Source organism: Quercus suber, unplaced genomic scaffold (genome assembly GCF_002906115.3).
Source record: "Quercus suber isolate HL8 unplaced genomic scaffold, Cork oak 2.0 scaffold_143, whole genome shotgun sequence".
Lineage (NCBI taxonomy): Eukaryota > Viridiplantae > Streptophyta > Magnoliopsida > Fagales > Fagaceae > Quercus > Quercus suber.
This window is the reverse complement of record NW_027069604.1, coordinates 484,808-508,741: the sequence shown is the minus strand read 5'-3', so window position 1 is coordinate 508,741 and position 23,934 is coordinate 484,808. Positions and strand designations below refer to the sequence as shown.

Below are 23,934 nucleotides of genomic sequence, written 5' to 3'. Positions count from 1 at the left end.
ATTATCTATCCACACACAAAAAAAAAAAAAAAAAAAAAAAAAAAAAAAATTGGAGAAACCACTGCTCTTTATTATATATATATATATTTTTTTTTTTTTTTTAAGATTACTCTTTGCTCTTTACTAATTGAGCTTGTGGGTAATTACAGTTATATCCTTGCGCTTCAAGGATGAGTTTTCTCAACCTATAGTATGTTTGGTTGGAATTTGAAGGTAGGATAGAGAGGATAGAGAATAAATGAGAGAAAATATGATTGAGTGTTCTTAGAGAACCTCACCCATTACACTATGTCCTGTCTTATATTTCAGAAAACAAATAAATAAAGTAAAAAAAAAAGGGTCAAAATGTATCATTCATCTCAATTTGCAATTTATACTTATTGTCCAATAAAACTATAAGATTTAATTTGTTAGTGTTTAAAATGTCATTAAAAATATGAAACATTTAGGCCTTATGTGCTCATAAGCACTTCATTTTATATAAATTTCGATGTAAAATTTCAAGTCTTAAAAATCTAAACTATTAACATAAAGGATTGTAGGGTCACGATTTTCAGACCAAGCCCAAAATGTATGGGATCTTAGCCCAGTGAGCCCAGTACAATAAATTTGTAGAGAGTGGGTCAAAGAGCTAGGTTTTAGTGCACGGGATAACAGTTAAAATGGATTTTCATGACGATTAAACAAAAATGAACTGAGTTTATCAAAGAAAGTTTGTCCTCAGCACAATCCGAGGAGCTCTGCTCTTGTATATATTGGATGACAATGGTTACAGGAGTTCTTGAGATTGCTATAGTGCTTTCTTTTCCTTTTTTCCAGCTTCCTCTCTATGGTAGGTTTCTCCTATTATGTAGTCCTCTTTAGACAATCTTGGTCTTCCACTTATTGATCATCCAAGCCTATACTTGAGTGTCTGTCCCATCAGACACCCTCTCTGGCGTTCTATGAGTTGCGGTAACCGAGGTAGCACTATTCAGGGGTCATTTCCTCATTAATGCGGCCAAGACGTTAGTTGTAGGCATTTAATGCGAAGATGACAGCTTCTCCTTGAATTGCTCTTCCACCATGCTCCCATGATTGGCCCATTGTACTCGTCCTTCTTTTTGGAATACTCTGGAGGGCTACCTTTGATGGCGTGCCGCTCTTCCCTTCTATGATCTTGGTTCACCGAGAACAAGATTATCCTCGGCGATATTCCTCGGCAATTTGGGCTTTCTTCGTTCGTCCTCAGACATTCCTTCCTCCTCGGCATGGGCCTTGGGCTCAGTATAAAATGGGCCGGAGATGCCAAATTCTTTGGCCTTACAATAGCCCCTCAAAATCCTGCTGTCCGGATCCTCAGACAGAGAGAAGGATTTTGATATCTTCGAGTCTTTGTCATGGCTTATCAAGTCTTGTCTTCCGTCAGCACCTGAGTCTCTTCACCTGCCCAAGGCACGTTCCTGGCGCTTCAGTATACGGAGTGCGCCCTCATTAATATCTTTATGAAGTGTCGCAGATCCAACGGTTGAGGACTTCTTCTGAAATTGGGTGGGATTTATTTTGCTTGTAACTCTTTCTTTGAATTCCGTGCGAATTAATTTCCGCTAGATTTCACCTTCTATATAAGGCACCCTAGGGGGATCGTTCTTTCACATTTACAGACCCTTGAGTTCTGCAGGAACCTCAAGTTCTCAACCCTTCAGGCATTCCCAAGGACCTTGCCAAGATCGTGATCAAGGCCTAGGGAATGAAATGGCCCTGGATAAAGGCAAGGGTAAGGAAACCAAGCCCCCTTCAGAAACCAAGGATGCCGTCCAGATCCTAGATGACACAGTTAAGGTAAAGGAAGCAGAGGCCAAAGATGTTCCTATCTTTCAACCGAGTAAGAAAGAAGACCCTCCTCCTTCAGCCAAGAACCGAAGCAGGTGTAGATCGCATCAGACTTTTGGTGTGACAAAGTTTCGGTCTCACCTGGCGACATATATCATGTGTGCATAGATGTGAAAGTGACCCAAGGCTGATCAAGCAAATCGACAAGGACAAGGATAAACGGGTTTCCTGTTTCTCAACCTTGACAGCAGGACATCTTGCAGTTAGGAGAAAAGGAGTCCATCAAGCGTTTTCGCCTCTTCTTCTTTCTCATCGCCAGTACCACCTATACTGGCTCGATTGCTGCTAGAATAAGATTGTCTACCATTCCCACGGGTTTTCTCTTTTTATAGTTAGTTTTAAAACAAGCTTGCCTAAGCCACTTGGTATATGATGTACCTTTCCTTTATTTAATAAAAAGGGCTGCACTTTTTACTTTATGAATCTTTCCTTTCTCTACAGCAATTATTTCATTAATGGGTGTATTGTTATTTTTCCCTACAATGGGGCTTAGAATTGATGTTGTTAACGGTAACAAAAAGTTGTCACCCTAATTTTAATAAAACCGACAGTAGCACCCGGCTGCTAATTTTAAATATGTTAACTATGTAGGAATAATTAGGAACATAACCCTGTGCTATATACCGTAAACTGTGCAACCATCAAAGAATGTTGGATTTAAAGTAAGTGATCAGAGGGGACCATTGGGTATTAAGGCTCTGTTCGACATTTATAATGACGTCAGAGCGTTAGTTTTTCCCAAGCATCTGGTCCGAGGATCCATGCATGCCTTAGATTCTGTTTGAGCACTTGTAAAGAGATGTCATAGCATTAATTTTTCCAAACCATGTGGTCCGAGGACTCAGGCATGGCTAAGGCTTTGCTTAACACTTAGCAGGAGATCTGAGGGACCCAACATACCCAAGGTTCTTCTTAGCAAAAGGTCTGAGGGACCCGACATAGCTGAGGTTCTTCTTTTATTGAATGGGTAACAAAAAATGTTAAGCTCACAATGCAAATTTCCTTATAGATTTGTGATCCGAGGAGCCATGCAAGACCTTGGTTCTGTCTAACACTTAGATAGTTGCCAAAAGTTATTAGTTTTCCCATAGGCTTGTGGTCTAAGAAGCCATGCAAGACCTTTGTTTACATCTTTGTTGAGTGGGGAAAGGGTAGGCGATTCGAAGAGCTAGACTCCTTTTAGATTTTGCTCATCACTTAAATAGATGCTTGAAGTAGTTAATCTCCTCAAGGGCTGTGGTTCAAGGATCCGTACAACACCCCAATTCTGTTCAACCCTTAGGTAGTTGCCGAAAGTTATTAGTTTCCCCATAAGTTTGTGGTCCAAAGTGCCATGCAAGACCTTAGTTCTGTCTAACACTTAGATAATTGCCAAAAGTTATTAGATTTCCCATATGTTTATGGTCCGAGGAGCCATGCAAGACCTTGGTTCTGTCTAACACTTAGATAATTGTCAAAAGTTATTAGTTTTCCCATAGGTTTGTGGTCCGAGAAACCATGCAAGACCTTGGTTTTGTCTAACACTTAGATAATTGTCAAAAGTTATTAGTTTCCCCATAGGTTTCTGCTCCGAGGAGCCATGCAAAACCTTGATTCTGTCTAACACTTAGATAATTGCCAGTGTGTATTAATTCCTCCAAAGTAGGAGGTCCGAGAACCCGTCATAGCTAAGCTTCCGCTTAACCACTTCAGTAGATTAGAAGATATCAATATAGACCTTCCAGAACTAGCCCCGCCACGGAGCCCCTTGAATCACTCTGTGTTGCTGCCACTTCCTCTAACGGAGGTCCAGCGAACTCGGTCACCAGATTCACAAGGACCTGACCCTTTATAGAAGTACGAGGCATGTACCTGATATCAGAAGCCCCTAGAACTGTGCCCCATTTAGCAATCCTCCCCGTATAATCCGCATTTTGGAGTATAGACCTAAGTAGAAGCTGAGTTAGGACAACAACTATGTGTGCCTCATGTAGTGTCTTATTCACATAGTAAATTGGCCACCATAATGGCTTTCCCTAGGAACTCTTACTGATGGGGGCCTAATCTTTTCTTAACTAACCGTTGCACTCAGTAGCACACAAGCTCTTCCCCATAGATAGCGCCAATTGTAGGGTCACGATTTTCAGACCGAGCCCAAAATATATGGGATCTTGGCTCAGTGAGTCCAGTACAATAAATTTGTAAAGAGTGGGTCAAAGAGCTAGACTTTAGTGCATGGATAACAATTAAAATGGATTTTCATGACGATCAAATAGAAATGAACTGAGTTTATCAAAGAAAGTTTGTCCTTGGCACAATCCGAGGAGCTCTGCTCTTGTATATATTGGATGATAATGGTTACAGGAGTTCTTGAGATTGCTATAGTGATTTCTCTCCCTTTTTTCCAACCTCCTCTCTATGGTAGGTTTCTCTTATTATATAGTCCTCTTTAGACGATCTTGGCCTTTCACTTGTTGATCATCCAAGCCTATACTTAAGTGTCTATCTCATCAGACACCCTCTCTAGCGTTCTGTGAGTTGCGATAACCAAAGTAGCACTGCTCAGGGGTCATTTTCTCATTAATGCGGTTAGGACGTTAGTTGTAGACATTTAATGCGAAGATGACAATTTCTCCTTGAATTGCTCCTCCACCATGCTCCCATGGCTGGCTCATTGTACTCGTCCTTCTTTTTGGAATGCTCTGGGAGGTTGCATTTGATGGCGTGCCGCTCTTCCCTTCTATGATCTTGGTTCACCGAGAACAAGATTATCCTCGACGATGTTCCTCGGCAATTTGAGTTTTCTTCGTTCGTCTTCGGACATTCCTTCCTTCTTGACGTGGGGCTTGGGCTCAATATAAAATAGGCCGGGGATGCCAAATTCTTTGGCCCCACAAGGATGCTTTAGAAGAAATAGCATTAATCAATGAATAGGAATAAAATTAAGATATATCAAATAAGCAAATAATTATGATATTTTTTAGCAAAATAAAATGGCTTTTGACTTCTTGTGGGAGATGCAGTATTCACGTTAAGAGACTTTTTAACTACAAGAAGATTTCAAAAAGTGAACAACAATTTTTTAAAATTTGATGAAACCACAAATTAATAATATGTATATTTTTCGTTATCAAATATCAATATAGGAATATGGAAAAGGCAACAAAGTTTATCACAATTGCATTGCATAGCTGTTGAAAAAGCTCATCACTTATATATACTACAAGATATGTGAGTAATGAAACATCACATAGGCCCATTGGAAGCAAATGATGTACTTGTTGTAATGGGTCACCCTGTCTTTCATGGTCTATCTTCCTCTTGGAATTTTCAATAACAATGCCCTAGGCCCTTGTATTGAAACACCACCAGTCTTGTAGCGTATGTATGGCAGATGTACCCTCTGTTGTATTGCACTTTTGGCTATGGCCTATCTGGTTATTCTTTAGAAGCTCATATTTTGTACAAACTATAAACTTTTTTTCTTTTTCTTTTTTTGATGTACACTCGGCTGTACAAACTAGAAACTAGTTTAGAAGCAAAACTGAACTGGTACGACTTTTACATGGACTATTAAACGGAAGCAGCTATGATGTGGAAAGTGGAAACCAAAGGCAATACGATACATATGATCATTCCTACTTTTCGATAACCAATGTAGTTTCTGATTGAATGTTTAGAAGTACTAGAAAACTGAAGAAAACACTTACATATTTGAGAATGTTTTTTCATTTTTTTATGCTTATATTTTGAGCAAAGCTAGTGGGCGTGTTAAAGTCAAAAGTGTTGTCTGAACTTTGAAGAGCTCAATACTTCCAAGAGTCAGGAATGAGCATGTATGGTCTTTTGTAAACAACGTAGCAAACTATAGAAATGCTAATATTTCTAGAACAAAATTCTGTCACGCCAAGAGCACATCAAAATCTGGTACTTTGAATTTCTTTTACTAATATAAGAAATGTGTTTTAAAATAGGCAAATTTTCTAACCAAAAACTTCAGACTAAGAGCCCGTTTGGTTATCCATTTTAAACATTAGTGTTCAATATTTAAACACTGAATACTAGTGTCCAAAAAAAAAAAAAAAAATGCATTTGGTCATCCATTCGTGTTCAGGGTTGTTTGGAAAACATTGTTCAAAAACCCATTTTCAAAATGATGGTTTTGAAATCACCTCTGGCCTGTTTTTAAACAACAAACACTAGTGTTTAGTGACAATTGGGTAATTATTTTGAACACTGTATGGGCCCACCTGGTCAGACATTTCTGTGTATTGTCTCCTCTCTTCCTCTCATAGATATCCTCTGCCCTCTTCACGCCAAATCCATCTGCAACTACCTAGATCTCATCTCACCCATATAGTCAGAGCTTAACCCAGCGGCATTAATCTCACCCGCCACCGTAACTCCCCTCACCAGCCCATATGACCGTAGTCAAAGGTCTCTCCCTCACAACGGATCACCACACCATTGATTACTCAATCCAACGCCATTAAAAATCCTCACCGACCCATCCAAAAGCGTCTTCTACACACTCAGCTTACACTGTATCACCAACCTCAGTCAATCACATTAACTCCTTGCTCAAAATCATAACCAAAAGCTTTGGTGAGATTCAAACCTGGATCTTGGAGTGATGGGTCATCGGCAACAAAAGCTCAATTCGTTACTGGGTCTTGGAGTGCTGAAGGTGGAGAAGAGATCTGGGGAACGCGAAGCACAGCCGTGGATCAAGGAGCTGCGTCGATGGAGAGATGAGGAGCATGGGTTTTGTTTTCTGCTCTCAGAGAAGAGAAGGGAAAAAGGGCAACGAGAATATAAGATGTATTCTCTCTCCTGAATTAAAAAATTGATATTTCGTACAGGTGTCAGTTTTTTTTTTTTTAAATCAAACACACACGTACCAAACATATTTTTATGTTTTTTGAACACTGAAACATGTTATTTAAACCATGATACCAAACACTATTTTTTTTTTTTTTGTTTTATAAACACTAAAAACACGTTTTTCAATGACGCTTTTTAAACCACAGTTTTCATATCTTTTTAAACAACAATTTTTGAACTCCATGACCAACAGGCTCTAAGGCTTCTTCTTCTTGTTGTTGTACTCCATAATCTAAACTTACATGCAAGCCAAATAAATAAAAACAAAATAATGTAGATTGTTACAGGAATTGATTGCAAAAGTTTTTTCTTCCTTGAAATTCAGAAAACAGAAATGACACATTTTCTGATGAGAAGATAATAAGCACCATAATCTTTTTTCTACTTGAGGAGTCGACAAACAAATTTGCTCACCCTGGTAGATAATATTAACCAGGGTATTATCCCAACCTGCAGTTACACATTAGGAGACCAGTTAAGAACTTTGAAGTAAAATTCAGAAACCTGTATGCATCACAATACATGCTTTAAGAAAATGGCTCTCTCTCTCTCTCTCTCTCTCTCTCTCTCTCTCTCTCTCTCTCTCTCTCTAACACACACACCATTTTTCAACTTTAAAAAAAAAAAAAAAAAAAAAAAAAATGCTAAAGCCAATAAATTTGGACACAACTATGTACTTTCCTCAATGTGTTATGTAACATGTTCAAAACATATTTTAGCAAAAAGGCTAATTATATTTATGGAACACATACGTTAGCAAGAAAAGAAGAACATGCTTTCCTCTTTCTTTCTAAGAGCTGATTTCCTTTCTCTTCCTAAAGACTTATAAAAATTGTCATCAGTTCTAAAGAACATGATTTCCTGATGATTGAAAGAACTAGATATGGTTCAGGCCAAAAACAAAAACACACACACACACACACAGAGAAAGAGAGAGCCTTGGTGAGATAAAAGAACCAAAAAGATACCGCTCCAGTTGTTGAAGGTGCAAACAATGCCTTGAGATTGATCTTTCTTGAAAACACCCTTAAGTAGTGCTTAATTGCATATAAGATTGGTCCCTGTCATGAAAGTGTGAAATGTTTAAATAAGAAGAAGAACAACAACAAGAACAAAATAATAATAATACTAATAACTACATTTATTTAGATTATGATGATTGCGTAATGAGCTTCCCACCCCTCACCCCTTCTAAAAACAATTGTTAAACTTCTAAGGTAAGAACTTCAAAATCATAATAAATCTCATTTTTAGCAAAGGAGGCGGAGGGAGCAACCTTCTTTTCCTCCTCAGAAGGAAGCATTAGTTTATTTGAATTGTCCACAGAGACAGAACAGTTTTCTGAAGGAAGAACTGCTTCTGAGGAATTCCCATGGAGTAATTTTGAAGTGGCCCCGCTAGGCTTCTTATTGCTAGTGAACTCATCTGCGTTGACTTTTTCGTTGACCTTACTTGAGAAAATCCTCACAATATTGTAAACATAGGACCACAAATAGATGGCTCCAATCTGAAGAACCCAATAAAAGAATGTCAATCATCGTCATGCTTAAGGATTATGTTCATGCACCACCATGCATATATAGTGATGCTTTACTTGTGGTGAATGCAATATAAGAAATAAGAATCTTCACCACTTAATTTCCTCTAATAACTATATTTGTCAATGTATTTATGCAGATGCTCATTGTGAAACCATGGATGATAGCTTTTTTGAGAAAATTGCTATGCCAAAGGTTAGAATGTGTGGTAGGTTTCAACCCATCAAAATGATGTCTCATAATCTGAATCTTATAAAATTGATGAGCAGTCAGGTTGATTAGTACATATTATGCAAATTTTTATGATTAAGATTATGTACAGTTATCCTGAATCAATACAGACAAAGCTAATGAAACTGCATACCGCCATAGAAAGTGAAGCATAAGCCATTCCATATGTATGGCAGACATCAGGTGCTCCAAATGGACTACCTTTCTCTCTACATACTGCTGGGATGATAATTATCGGCAAATTTCCCATATTCCCTGTTCACATCAACCCAAAACATGAACTTATATATTTTACCCAAGGGATGAATTATATTCTATTCCCCTTATAACAAGGGGTATACAAACTCAGGTTCTCCCAATTGGAAGAATTGAACAATGCTACCAAATCACAGGGCTCTTTGCCAAAGACTGCAATTTGTTGGTAGAGGACTAGGCTGATAGGCAAACACAGCACTGTCACAAACATATGGCAATTCTGGTGTCCATAGTTTCCTTGGTTGAAAATGATGGTTCATGTTGTAAAGGATTTTATAGGTGGCTACCTGCCGCACAGCAACCCAATATCAGGCCCTTCAGATGTTGGGGAGGTCTTGTGATTTTAATCAGCACCCAACCTAGTGCTGAGCCAATTAAGAATGTACCCAGAACATTGAATGGCATGAACCACCTACATATTTAATTAAAGTTTGAACAAAACATGAGATGAAAGGGAAAACAGATAACTTTAAATAAATAAAACAGCACATTCCATAAAAAACATAGGTACGTGTTCAGTGATCAGTGATCAGAGTGATACTCACAACAAAACAATGCTGTCAAAAGTTATTGTTTTAGCCAGGTTGCTACTCACAAGTGCCGGATTGAACACAAAAAATACCACCTATCAGGAAACAGAGCGTGTGACTGTTAGTCCATCCAGTCTCAGGAATTTACCATTTTTTTAAGCATTTATTTGTTTAATTGGTAAGCCTCGTGCCTTTAAGCCTAAGGATTATAGATGAATGGAACTGGAGTGCAAGAACTATTGCTTACAGTATTTAATTGCTTCCTCGCATTCTCCCCCAAGATATCTATATGCTCCAGTGCTAGAAATGAGCCGAGTGCAGTCAACAATAGCACTTTCAAAACCGGAGCAGATGCAACAAAAAATAAATCCACAAGCCCCATTGTGACGATTCTTCCAAGACATTAAGTAAACCACTTAAAAGCGTTAGAAAAGATGAGACATGACTTTGACATCATATTAGAAAAGATAAGACATTACTTTGATAAAATATCAGAAAATGTGATATAACATTGATAATTTGATAGTATGATATAGTATATGAAAAAATATGACGAAGAAAATAAAGAAGGCAGAAAGAGAACGCTGGGAATTCATGTGGCTTGGCTTGACACCAACATCCACAAAGGAATGTCAACATATTTACCATTAAGCTATATGTATTACTATTATGAACCCATGGTAGTAGGGTATTTGTAGTGTGCTAAATCCTAGACTAATAGCTTATTAAACCAGGGTAAGAGTATATTTATATAGAAATGTTCTCTATACTTTCTATGTAAGATCCAGCAGCACCAGTACTATGAGCTGGTTACGGAGGAACACATTTTTCCCTAAATCAACAAATAGACCGAATTTAAACATTCAACACATACAGAGTCATACAGACATAGACAATAATACGCAATAAAAGGGTATGTGCAACAACTTATACAACAATTTACAGATACACAATGAGTTGCCAAAACAAATGTATATGCTGAGAAATAGTCGTTCACTGGAATTATCATTCTTTTCTCTTTTTTTTTCTCAAGAAAAAAAAAATTGTGCTCCTCTGCTCTTTATATGAGAAAAAACTTACAAAGAATTTAGCTAGGAATGAAGTTGAGATGAGAGAGAAATGATCCTTGAGCCCTGCAGAACTGAAGAGAGAGAGCAAATTGGTTGACAACAACTTGATTATAGTAAATGAGAAAATGTACATACCATGCTAGCTAGCTAACTACGTGTTGATGTTCAAGTCATAGTAGGGGAAGATAAATAGTGAATTTGAAAGTGGCCATGCAAATGCATGGAAAAAAGAGTTAAGTGAAACCTGCTCAATTTGGTTTATTGTTGTTTGTTAGAAATAAGGTGCAGGTAGAGGGAGAGAGGATATAATAAGAGTTAAGGAGAGGAGCATGGGTAAAGCTAAGCTAGTTAATACGCTCAATGCTAGTTCATGTCATGTGAGCTATGGAGTAGGAGAAGTGAGTCCATTTTAATACTTTTGTCGCACCTCCAACTTGTCTTTGGATTCCGAATTTGTTGAAACCAGAACTGAAGTTTTAATGTGACGATGTGTTATTATTTACGTACATGCAGGTAATTATAAATATAAAGCCAATAGCCCCAAGAGAAAGAACTTAAAATACCAAAAAAATAGTATTTGTATTTGTGTGACTGAGCTCCACCAATTGGTAATAAAGTTTGTCGTCTCTCTAATAAATATAAGTGTGAGATTTTGGATGTTTGTGGAAAAGGAAACACCGCACCCAAGGGCCTGCTCACTCTTTCTGTGTGTCTTGTGAATGGCATCACTCTTATGTCTGAACGCTATGCTTCTTTCCGTATCGTTTCAAAACTTACTCCTCCTTCCTGTTACCTTCCTACCTCATCCTTTCATATGCTGCTTTTCTTTCTCTCTTGTCCTATCTATATTTTAATTAATGCCACTTAACTTTACTTGCTTTCTTCTCTTCTTTTAATATTTTTTTCTTTTGAATTAAAAGTTATAGATAAATTGTACTTTCTTGCACCTTGAAGTAATATGGCCATTTGTAATGTACCTTTTTCTATAAAATTATAAAATAAAAAAATATAAAAAATAAAAAATAAAAACTTAAATTTTAGATAGTAGTCCGGTATATTATATTGCCGCTCTTGGGTGTTGTTATTGTGAAAGCTGCACACAGTTGGGGCATGGTGGGATCAAGTTCATTATATCAATTTATTCTAATGCTTCAGTATGCACTTCCACCTGCAATGAGTGTAGGTATGATGAACTTTTATGGTTAAACATTCTTGATTCTTTGCCTTGTCCTCTGCATTTATGATCTTGTTGCCAGTAGCATCCTTTTATTATTGTTCTCTTTTAAAACTCTAGAATTTTTGGTGCTCATCGAGCTTAAGATAATTCACAGAAGTACAGTGGCCCTAGCTACAGAAGGTGCCAACTGTTTTTCTTCAGGTTCAGATGGCCATTCAGTTTTTAGGACTGCAGATATTCATATATTTCCGGAAGCCTTAGACCTTGTTTTTTTAGCTTTCAGCAGAGGTTTCATGTTGGAAGAGACCACTAGATTTTTTAACTGAGTATGTTAAAGAAGTAGCAGTCATTCATCCTTTGTTATTGACGCCTGGATTCCAATACACAATATATAACTTGTCTGTGTGCTTGAAATGTATGATTTGGCCTAATGTTGCTGTTACTAAGCTAAAACTTTGGCTGTCCACTAGAATGAAACACAGAGTTCAAAAGGTTAGAATCTTATTCTGTAAGTTCAATGATCCATTCCTTCTTGTGTGAATGTGAAAAGAGAGTGAGCTTAGGCAAGGCCATTGGCACTTGCCTCTTGCCATATTACCTATAAACTCCTGAAATGCTTCAGTTTGTATATGTTTAAAATCCAAAGTTAATATGTGGAATGAAATTCCATTTGAATGAATGCATTCCATAACTCAGCATACATGAGCTAAACTCAAAATATATGGAAAAAGGAAGTTTTATCCTCTCATTTCTTCGATTTTCCACTGTAGAACCGCCCAAGTCCTTTCTTCATTAATAATTTTCATATGAATATTCTTATTGTGTTTGCCACTCGTATGAACTTGGCAGGTACGATTACTCAGTTGTTTGAGGCTGGTGAGAGTGAATGTTCTGTTATCATGCTATGGACATATGCTGTGGCTTCATTCTCTCTTACACTGTGGTCAACCTTCTACATGTGGATTGTCTCATAATTTATATTCCTCTAGATTTGTTTTAAATAACCTTGTGTCATTCCATGGTCGTACCACCGCAAGGCTATATAGCATAAATGTAATTTTAGTTCCAAAAGGTGAGGTTTGCATTTCTTTATTGTTTTGACTCTTTGTTGGACAAGAATTCCCCCATTTTGAGTGTGATGTTTACAGTTTAATTATTTTGAGCATTGGCATGAACCATATCGGAACGTTGAGTCAATTTTTATTTTTAATTTCTAAGATATTTTACATTTAATTTGTGTGTGTATATATAATCAATATATATATATATATAATTTGATAGTGACAATGAGGGAGGGAAAATTTGAAGTGTTGTTTTTCTAATAAAGGAGATCAAGCTGTGCGGGCTAAGCTATAAAGCTTTTGACAAAATTTAGCCAGTAGCTGTAAATAATAACATTTATGTTTGATCTTATATTTTTACTTTGTTGGGGTTGGACTTGTTTTATAAATTAATAATGTATGTCTATATATTGTATGGAAGGCTAAATTTATCCACACAAAAAAAAAAAAAGCAACATTATAAGAGAGAATGTAATCTGTGTGACCTTACTGAAATCTAAAATTTAAGTTTTTTTTTTTTNTTTCTAAACTGATTTAATTTTTCATGCTTACCTTGATTTAGACTGTTCTGCCTCAAATTGGCAAAATAAATTTCAAATTTTCATCTCAATAAGTTTTATTTGTCCTAATCACTACATCTTCTATCTTTTAGGTTTAAGAAGATCAGAAGTAGGCGTGTTACTCGTTGTAGGTGTTATAGTAATCCGGTATATTATATTGCCGCTCTTGGGTGTTGTTATTGTGAAAGCTGCACACAGTTGGGGCATGGTGGGATCAAGTTCATTATATCAATTTATTCTAATGCTTCAGTATGCACTTCCACCTGCAATGAGTGTAGGTATGATGAACTTTTATGGTTTAAACATTCTTGATTCTTTGCCTTGTCCTCTGCATTTATGATCTTGTTGCCAGTAGCATCCTTTTATTATTGTTCTCTTTTAAAACTCTAGAATTTTTGGTGCTCATCGAGCTTAAGATAATTCACAGAAGTACAGTGGCCCTAGCTACAGAAGGTGCCAACTGTTTTTCTTCAGGTTCAGATGGCCATTCAGTTTTTAGGACTGCAGATATTCATATATTTCCGGAAGCCTTAGACCTTGTTTTTTTAGCTTTCAGCAGAGGTTTCATGTTGGAAGAGACCACTAGATTTTTTAACTGAGTATGTTAAAGAAGTAGCAGTCATTCATCCTTTGTTATTGACGCCTGGATTCCAATACACAATATATAACTTGTCTGTGTGCTTGAAATGTATGATTTGGCCTAATGTTGCTGTTACTAAGCTAAAACTTTGGCTGTCCACTAGAATGAAACACAGAGTTCAAAAGGTTAGAATCTTATTCTGTAAGTTCAATGATCCATTCCTTCTTGTGTGAATGTGAAAAGAGAGTGAGCTTAGGCAAGGCCATTGGCACTTGCCTCTTGCCATATTACCTATAAACTCCTGAAATGCTTCAGTTTGTATATGTTTAAAATCCAAAGTTAATATGTGGAATGAAATTCCATTTGAATGAATGCATTCCATAACTCAGCATACATGAGCTAAACTCAAAATATATGGAAAAAGGAAGTTTAAACTACCCTTTAGCAGGTTTGCTCCCACTATCAAAGTCATAGATGGAATTGTTGCCTCCCTGCAAGTCAGATTTAAAACTGATGAGAATAATACACACAATTCTTAAACTAAACCCTAACAAGGTTTCCTCACACCAAGCTTCAATAATTTTGTTTATGGCTTTCCTGATTTTCAAAAAAAAAAAAAAAAAAAAAAAAAAATCAATGGGCGATTAGGGAAGAACTGATAGCTAAACCCAAAGTATACTCTACTGAAATATCCTTTAAAGAGCCCATTGAGGCTTTGTTGCTTGACAACATTGACCAAAAATCCTGTGGTTGATGATGTTATAATACTTACAGTTCGCTAAGATAATATATTTTTCCTGGATATGGAGTAATGTACAATTGAAAAGGATTATTGACATATGGGTAAAACTTATATACAATTCTTTAGGTGTTGTCCCATAGATTCCCTAAATAAATTCAACAACCTAATTTTTGCCCTTGACATGTTAGGCCACACTTCTGTCATTTCAAGTCAGGGAAAAGACCTTAGAAGATGTGATGCTAATAAAAAGGCAAATGCGTGAAAGAAGATAGTGCATAGACTATCTCTTGGAAGTTGGGAGCAAGAAAATTAAAAATGTTATATAAACGTATATCCTGCAAGCATATATGAAACTTTAAGGATTTGATGTGCGAAATCTCAGGGCCACGATAATCAACCCAAGTCTCAACCATCAGGAGCTGTACAGAGTATGTAATAATTAATACCCCAGCAGAGATGCAGAACTAATGATCACACGAAGCGGAGCATTATCACCAATCATTAGCGTTCGAATTGGAGAAACTATTCCGATGATAAACCCTGCAATCTAGAAAAGAAAACAAGTAGTAAATTAATGGTTCCATTCATACATTAAGTAACAACTCAATATCAAACTTTGTTTCAATTTAGTACACAGACAATCTAACATGCCATAGACAGGTCTTTTGCCTGCTGCTTGTTAAATGAGCTGGAGCATGGCATGAAATTTTGAAATAATTCTTATATGAGATTTCAGACTTCGAAGTACAACCAAAGTACATTCAAATATTTTTTTAGCCAGAGGAAAATCACATGGAAAATCAATCTTTATACTGATTTCACAGAAGATTGACATGAGTCTCTATCATTCCTTAACTTCATGGGGAGTGTATTTGATCAAGGCTAAAAGTATGATCAAGTTATGTATTTTTAAAAATAGCAGTGCTATTGACAATGTAAAATAATTTATCTGTTCTTGCAATGAATGTATTCCTGACAGAAGACTGAAATGTATTCGAACAACCAAATTTGTCAACTTGGTAGGGTTAAAAAAATAATATTATTAAATAGAACTCTCTCAGGTATCTTGCAAGGATTATAGACTGAAAACAAACAGATACCTTCTTTCCAAACAACATAAATATTTTGATCATGCAGAATATAATAAGCATTATGAGCATACCACTCCAATGGTAGATGGTGCGAACAACATCTTCAGATTGATCTGTCCTGCAGACATCTTGATGCACTGAATAATCTGATTCAGAACAGTCACCTGCCGATTTTTTTTTTTTATTGGGACAAGTGGTACTTTATCACAAAGTATTAGCCACCAACATTAAGAGAAATTTTCTCTTATAGTTATAGGTAAGGATAACGTCATAAAGGAACTACTGCATTGAGATGCTTCAATGACTGAATTCAGCTCCTTTAAGCTTTCTTTTCTCAAACGTGACACACAATTGGAGACAGGGAGATGTATTATGATGTTTGACATTCATTTGTCTGGAAAGGTGAAATAGAATATTATTGTATATATTCAAGTCAACAATTACTGGATCTATGATTTCCTATATCAGAACTACATCTACCTCTCCTGCGTGTCTGCTTACTTGCTAGGTCTACGGAGGGGGTATATATAAAGGAGAGCTTCCCTTTGATCCTCAAATGCTAAGAAAAGCATACCTCCACTAAATAGGATTTTTATGATCAATTTGATGACTACACTCTTCTTAAATCCAAATGATGGTATACATTTTGAGAAAGAAAACAGATTTCAAATGAAAATTTTCTTTGTACTGAAAAAAAGAGGCAATGTGTCGCTTTTGATAGTAATGCTAGCTAGGAAAACCTTTACTTTCCCCTCAGATGTAGTACGAGTCACATCAACTTGATTTGAATGGTCATCAGAGCTTGGACAATCCCTTGAAGGAAGCAGTGATTCTGTGCAAGTCTCTGGAAATGTTTCTGCGCTTTCGCCAGACAACGTTATGCTGATTGTGGAGTCATGTGTATTGACATCTTTTATGGTATTATTTGCATATACCCGCATTATCATATACACATAAGACCATATATAAATTGCTCCAACCTGAAGCATTAGAGTAATTAAGATATAACAAGTTAAAAATAACATTAATCTCATTGAAAAATGAAGAGCAGTAAGACATGCTAAAGAATTTCCATTCTTGCAAAGGTAGGAATTCTCTTAGACAGACATCGTCAGTGAAAGCCATTCAAAAAGTGGCTGTAACGTAGTAAATCAAATCAACTGCCAGCTGGAACATGTTGTAGCTAAAATTGCATGGACAGACATCCTAAATTCATACAATGACTTCTTTTTTCCTGTGAATGAATACATATAAGCATAAATTGTTAATTTCTCTTTTAGGCAACTTAAAATATTAGAATTATAAATCATACCGCCATAGAAAGTGAAGCATAAGCTTCTCCATATGTCGAGCAGGTGGATGAATCCCCAAATGGACTGTTTGTTTCATCACAGACTGCTGGAACAATAATGAGAAGCAAGTTTCCCAAATTTCCTGTTCACATTTCATTAACAAAACCCCATGAAATATCAAACTTGTGAAAGGATAATATTTCCTTCCATATTGTTAAAGATATCAAGGCTAAACCCTAGTCAAGGCCTAAGTCTATTGTCCATATTCGTTAATCCTACTTAAAATGCAAGCAATGAAATCTTCATTTTACTTGTATTGTAAGTCAGGTAACCCTAAGATTTAGCCTTCCATAAATACCCTACAATGGGTTCAATATAATAGTAAAGATGTAATTATCAATGATTTTCGCACACGAACATAGACTGTTAGACTGAACTACATTCTATCTCTCTACATTATTTTATTTTCTTCTTTCTTTTCCCTAGAGCCCAAATGAATGGAGAGGATCCTAATATGTTATAATAATTAACCACTAAATTTACAAATTTTCTAACAGTTACTTTGAGATAATTAGTAATTTATCATAGTATCAAAATTAGTTAAAAGGATTAAGACATCACGGAATATCAGAAGAATATTAGAAAGATATCCAAAAGCACCTGCCGAACAGCAACCGATTACAAGGCCATGCAGATGTTTAGGAGTTCTGGTGATTTTGACAAGTATCCATGCAAGTGCTGAGCCAATAATAAAGGTGAGAAGGATATTCACTGGCATGAACCACCTGCACATTTGCATTTGTCCTATTGTTACTTAAAAGATAAGAAAAAATAGCTTCATTGAATTAGATGAGATCCCACCCACCCCCCAACCCAAAAAAAAAAAAGTATCGAGCGGAGTAGGGAGATAATAAAACTTACAATGTAACCATGCTGCTGAAAGTAATAGTTTCAGACAAGTTGCTAACCATGAGTGCAGGAGTGAACACAAAAAATACAATCTGTTACATATATAAAACTAAAAAAATGTTAGTCCTTGGTGGGTGAGTGCATATGCGCGTGAATATGGGAGTGCAAAGGAAGTAGTATCTCATAGAACCACTGTATGCAATGACTCCCTCTAGGGGAGTATACAAGTTTTTGTTTGGGAGGACAAGTTGTGGTACTTATTCATTAGTCAAGATAAACTCCCACACAAACACATAGAACTTAGTATCTTCTATCAAAATTATTGTACATTATACTAGACAAGGCATGTGAGAATGATGGCATGGTTGGGTCTACCATACATGTGGAGCAGCTGTGAGCAAAGGAAAAGGAACACTGGCTAAAGGAGGGATCTTTAACTCATGCCAATGGCGTGATCATTTTGGGGAAGAGTGGGATTTGCACCTAACATAGACAACCAACACTTGCACAAAAGGGAGATAGCAACCTCCCATGGTCACACACACTCTTACACAGTCTAAAGATCTAACTTGCACATACAATTAAATTCATTCAATGATGATTTTTCATAGAATAAAATTCATCTTTTACCAAATTTCATAGTAAAATCCTTAAAGTTTTCATTTTCAATATAAATTACCAAAATGAGTGAAAAAAAAAATCATTTGAAGTAATGAAGTTTTTAAAGAGATTAACAATTCAAAACTATAATAGATAGAAGAACACATTTTATAATACAAAATAAAGTTGGAAAAAATAAAATACCTTCTCTATAACTACTAAACCAATTGGACAATTCTTTTTTTAAGAGTATTGTTGGATTAATTCAAATATTTTGGGGTAGCTCTTAGGATAAATTATTAAAATGTTGAATATTTATATGTAGTATACATAAATTTTCAAAAAAAACAAAACAAAAAAACAAAATTGGGGGAGCCATCATGTATGTATCTTTGCACTTGACTCCCTCACATGCAATGAGGAAGCCATTTGCATGCAATAGTTCCATAAAATATTTTTCCCGATGATGAGCAAAGACAAAAGATTTTGTACATAGAAATAAAGCAAAGCATAGCGTAGAATAACAATATGTCCTTCAGAAATATATAGGAGGCATCTGCACAATTACTAACCGAACCTGGAATTTTAGCATAAATATGGTTTAAAGCATTTGAAGATAAGGATTTGGACCTTGATTTTTAATTAAATGAATTGAATCAAGTATAAGAAAGGAGTAAATTCTTTCCATAGATGAAATTTATGGATGAATTTAAATTTTATTAATATATAGATTTAAGTAGAGTTAAAATATTATTTCAAATTCATAATATCAAAAATGTTTTTTGTTGTAGCGAATTCTCAAAATGCAAATTTATTATGTATTGTTAAATTCATATAAAAAAATTATACTAGGAATTGCTCTTTAAATCCTTAATCTTGAACATAAATTAGTGTACTTAGATGTATGTAATGAAAATTATTCACTACTCCAATATAGTATCGCGAACCTCCTAACTCTCACATGAATGTTTATCATAATTTTAATTAATAGAATGTTCCAAGCTAAAGATTGAAACTGGTATGTCTCTTTTTTTTTTTCTTTTTTTTTCTTTTTTTCTTCTTTTTTTAAAGTTTATACAACAACCTTATGTTTCATAAAAATGAACTCCCCTCTGTCCTACATGAAACAAAGGTTTGTTTAAATAAGTGCTGTCAAGATGTTGAAATAATCATGTAGGACTAGGATCACAACTTTGATTTCAAGATGTTGGTATACTTTTATTTCGGTTTCACTTCCTTAATAATTTTGTCCACACAGACAGAACAAGTAGTAGTATGTTAACACGAGGCTTGGTAGCAGCTTTTTACGGAAGTGCATCTTGAATAAGCGAACAATTCTCAATGGATTCAAATCAAAACTCATAATTTTAGCTTTAGTGTCAAATTTCTATGACGCCCATTAATTAAATATATATATAAGCCTGTAAAAAGGGCACGCCATGGCCACTCGTCTAAGACCCAAACTAAAAGCTAAAAGCAGGGAGTGACCCCCCGCAAAGGAAAGAAGCATTGAAACACTAGTCAAATCTTCTTTAAACACCCACTTCCACTTTCACTTTTCATTGACATGTTTTAATTTAATTTATTGGGTTGGGATGAATTATAAAAATTAAAATTAAAATTTAAAAAAAAGAAAAAAAGAAAAAAAAAAGAAGGTGTGTTGTGTTGTGTATGTGCGCACGCGCATGGGTCATGGTCATGGGTGTCATTGAAACAAAAACAACGCTGGAAGTATATGACTTACATTGTTCAAATGATGCCTTCCTTCTGGGCCCAAAAGACCTATCCGGTCTATTGCAAGCAGTAATCCAACGGCAGTGATGAGTAGCGTTTTCAGAACTGGCATCAATGCAACAATGAACAGATCTAGGAATTCCATTGCGCACGCACCGACACTGTTTCTCCACTCTAAGGAAAGTGACCAAAGCAACCCCTACGTTCAATTCATTACTATTTTCAAACAAAATATGGTGGGCATGCATATATAGGATAACATGTTGATTAAAATATACCATCTATCTCTATCATTATTAATTATTTCTACAATTAGGTATAATCCTAATATATTGTTTGACTTTTCGGTGAATGGTAATGTCTATTCTTGTCAGAATCACTGTTTTCTTTACAGCATCAACATAACTATAGTGTTTAGAGCATTTAAAAGTTAAAACCGCGTTAGAAAATAATAAACTTCTCTCTCAACAAAAATTCGAAACAGTCTGAGACTGTTCTCTACCAAGAAAACTCCTTTTTTTCTCTCCCTTCCATGATAGACAAAAAGTGAATGTTCTCTCAAGTAAAATAGATAAAGTTAAAAGAACCAATCTTAAATTAGAATATATATATATATATATATATAAGATAATGAATAATTTTGTTAAAAACAAGTAATTGTTGAATTTTGGATTTTACATGTCACATGCATGGATTATGGATATGCTAAGGATGCAAACCATTGCTCTAAAGATTGGATTGAAATATACATCTTCCGCCAAGAAAAAGAACAGAAATTCTCCGCAATCAGAGGCAGTATCATGTCCCCTAATTATCACTTTTGAGTTTTGACTGCTTACCAGACAACTCTCTCTCTCTCTCTCTTTTTAATATTTCCTAATGACCTTACAAACAATAATAATTCTTTAATGGCATGTTTGGATGTTTAAAAAAAGAGGGGGAGTAGAGTAGAGGGAGGGAGAGTAATGCAATTACCTTGTTTGGAAGTTTTTTAAAGAATGAGGGGAGGGTTTGGAGGAGTTTGGAGGGGTTTGGACTCCCTCTAACCCTCCAATTTTAATTCTCTCAAATTGGAGAGATTTGGAGGGAGAGTAGAGTACATAAACTATTGACCAAGTAAATTACCTAATTTACCCTTATTATATTAACAAAATTACACAAGGGGAAGGGCTAATTACTCCCTTCCCCCTTACTAATTTTAAAAACATCCAAATAAGGTGGAGGTGAATCATTCTCCTCTACTCTCCTCCCCACTACTCCCCTTCCCTCTACTCCCCTCTACTCTCCTCTCTCTCTAAACTTCCAAACAAGCCATAAATGTTTCCTAAACTTAGACAAAAGTTATTTCCCAATGACCTATAAACAATTTTTTTTTTTAAATGATTCCTTAACTTAGATAAAAGTACTTTGTTACCTGTTGTATTGTAAATGATTTCTGTCAAAGGTACAATGCAAAATATGAGAAGCGTACGCTGAAAACCAGCTAAAATAATAGCACCATCTTCCTGTAAATTCCAAAATATCAAGTTCTACAACTTTGCCACATGCCACATGTGAAAGTGGTAAACAGTCTTTCACAATTGCCACATCAAAATTATGTCTCAGAAAGTTGCCATCTTAGAGTTGGTGTAAAGTCTAGAATACCTTAATTTTTTTTTGTTGTTGATAATTTTGAACCCAGCTTCACCCTCAGCCAGAACTTATAAGAGGTAACAGTTGAGCTAGAGCTCACTGACAAAATGATTTTTCTTTTTCACGAATAAGAGATGAAAATATACAGTACTAAACTGGAATAATGAGAGAGAGAGAGAGCTGAAGCTAGAAAGCAACCGGCCAGCTAAAGACCAGTAATTTACAGGCCAATTGAGTTGAAATGGAATTGTCAAATGAAGACCACCTTAAGTAGATCTGGAATGCGAAGTTGAATTTGTACTAAAATGAATAATAATGAAATGCACAATATATATTCATGCAGCTGCAGCATATTACTGAAAAGAAGAAGTAATTTACCTAGCAAGCTACTAACACGGTACCAGAGCTGGTAATTGATCGATATCCTGTGCAAATTCAAGCTAACAAGTATGCCAGTGGAGGTATAGAATATCAGACTCTCAGGCGGCCTTGTGTTTCTGTGTGCAAATATATGACACATGCATCTCTCGATCCCTTTAACTGAATTATTGTCCCGTTTCTATATTGGAAAAGTCAACATTTGTTGTTTACGTTTGTGAATGGAAAACGCGAGAGAAGATAACAAATAGTGAGTCTGAGAAGGAAGACAGAGAGCATGTGTATTGTCAATTGTGTAGTATTATTGGAAGAGTAGCATCAACATCAATCACGTTTATAAAGAGGAGAATAACAAAAAGTGACTTAATTATTATTATTATTAAGAGAAAGATCGAGAAGAATAACAATTATATATAATATGAGAAAGAAATACTGTAAAACATATTGCATTAGCTAGCTACGTACACTATTAGCTATGCTAGCTAGCTAGTTGTAAATTAGTAATTAATCTGGGACCAAACCAAAGCCAAAATGAAAGGAATCTTATCACTTCCTGTGGGGTCCACAATTCCGTGAAACCACGACCCGGAACCTCATAATTACTCATTAATCATGCTTTTTTTTTTTTCTTTGAGGAGAAATCATGCATGATTATTATTTCATTCCTCAATTATCCCACAAAATGAAGTGAATGGAATCCTACTAATCCTAGCTACATTAACATGTGCTTCACCTTCCATTCTTCACCGCAACAACCTTTCTTTTTATTATATTTATTTGTCTCTTCCTGGGTCCGTAATCAGTATTAATTGTGTCTGTCTCAACTCTGAATACTACTCACTCACACCACCATTATATTAATTAGTTCCAGTAAGTAATTAAATAAAAAAATAAATCTATCCGGTAGTGCTACTGTATATTTGTAGTAAGTTGTTAGTATTTCATAAATCTCTACACTCATCTCAACTTGCCTTTTATTAGTTTCGTTAAACTCACACCATTACTAAAACTATATACAATAATTAGTAACGCATAGCAAATTATAAACTCAAATACACATCCCACAACAACAATTAATAACGCAGAATAAGTTATAAACTCAAACACAGATTCCACTGACGTGAGACAAGCTCATGAAATGTATGTATATATGTATGTTAGTTTCGTACTTTTGTGTTCAGTTCAGTACTGCTCATGTCATGTCATGTCATGAGTGCTACATCCTGCAGCCTGAAGAGATCCTTGCAGAGCCAAATTATTCTCCATATATTAATATGATTAGAGACTGTTGTGTTGTACGTCCTTTCTTTCGCGATTTTTGAGGTGATGAGTCTGATGACCATACAACATGCGCTTTTGCAGAAATAACAAGGTAATTTGGTCCATATATGCATACAACATGCGAACTCGTGCTTTTATATTATAAAATAGCAAACTCGTGCTTTACAAACCAGATGTAAACGCATGATTAATTAGGAACCTCAAGCAGTATTAATTATACTATTATATTAGGTACTAATATACTCCTATATATATATTATATACATAACACAAAAATATATTATTAATTAAAACTTATAAAAAGCAACACACACCTGCTTCACGTTTCCATTACTATAAATATATAGTATATGTCTAGAAAATATGTGTGTTGCTTTTTATAAGTTTTAATTAATAATATAGTTTTAATTAATAATAATATATTCTTGAAATTAAGTTGTTCACGTGCTGATGCAGTGTTTGCGCACACAGACACAGCACACAGGGTATGATTTTCTAGTTTTTTGGTTTTTGTTTTTTGAGAAATAAGTTTCTAGTT

At 35.5% G+C, this 23,934-nt stretch overlaps 2 protein-coding genes and 3 long non-coding RNA genes across 6 annotated transcripts; 2 read left to right on the top strand and 3 right to left on the bottom strand.

Moving 5' to 3' along the window:
- Positions 1 to 4,165: 4,165 nt before the first annotated feature.
- On the bottom strand, positions 4,166 to 7,320 carry LOC136068946 (uncharacterized). Of its 2 annotated transcripts, XR_010630243.1 has the most exons (3): positions 6,470 to 7,312; positions 6,102 to 6,393; positions 4,166 to 4,753 (listed from the first exon to the last, which is right to left on the bottom strand). It is a non-coding gene; the product is annotated as an uncharacterized LOC136068946 (long non-coding RNA). The 2 variants fall into 2 exon arrangements; XR_010630242.1 differs by lacking the exon at positions 4,166 to 4,753 and having other exon boundaries at positions 5,765 to 6,393; positions 6,470 to 7,320.
- An 89-nt stretch (positions 7,321 to 7,409) lies between these two features.
- LOC112040759 (protein PIN-LIKES 1) lies at positions 7,410 to 11,340 on the bottom strand. The gene is made up of 8 exons (XM_065776857.1): positions 10,604 to 11,340; positions 10,370 to 10,430; positions 9,537 to 9,681; positions 9,305 to 9,384; positions 9,047 to 9,171; positions 8,638 to 8,759; positions 8,012 to 8,242; positions 7,410 to 7,796 (listed from the first exon to the last, which is right to left on the bottom strand). Exons 3-8 carry the CDS (start codon positions 9,669 to 9,671, stop codon positions 7,551 to 7,553), a joined length of 939 nt encoding a protein of 312 aa, XP_065632929.1. The 5' UTR covers positions 9,672 to 9,681; positions 10,370 to 10,430; positions 10,604 to 11,340; the 3' UTR covers positions 7,410 to 7,550.
- Positions 8,411 to 9,171, top strand: LOC136068947 (uncharacterized). Its single transcript, XR_010630245.1, has 2 exons — positions 8,411 to 8,481; positions 8,596 to 9,171. It is a non-coding gene; the product is annotated as an uncharacterized LOC136068947 (long non-coding RNA).
- A 66-nt stretch (positions 11,341 to 11,406) lies between the features above and the next one.
- Positions 11,407 to 12,714, top strand: LOC136068944 (uncharacterized). Its single transcript, XR_010630240.1, has 2 exons — positions 11,407 to 11,542; positions 12,386 to 12,714. It is a non-coding gene; the product is annotated as an uncharacterized LOC136068944 (long non-coding RNA).
- A 1,158-nt stretch (positions 12,715 to 13,872) lies between these two features.
- On the bottom strand, positions 13,873 to 22,455 carry LOC112040758 (protein PIN-LIKES 1). The gene is made up of 10 exons (XM_065776833.1): positions 22,116 to 22,455; positions 20,116 to 20,279; positions 17,784 to 17,863; positions 17,523 to 17,647; positions 16,883 to 17,004; positions 16,311 to 16,550; positions 15,642 to 15,734; positions 14,926 to 15,026; positions 14,132 to 14,228; positions 13,873 to 13,896 (listed from the first exon to the last, which is right to left on the bottom strand). The coding sequence occupies exons 1-10, from the start codon at positions 22,255 to 22,257 to the stop codon at positions 13,873 to 13,875; spliced, it is 1,188 nt and encodes a 395-aa protein (XP_065632905.1). The 5' UTR covers positions 22,258 to 22,455.
- Positions 22,456 to 23,934: the final 1,479 nt, after the last annotated feature.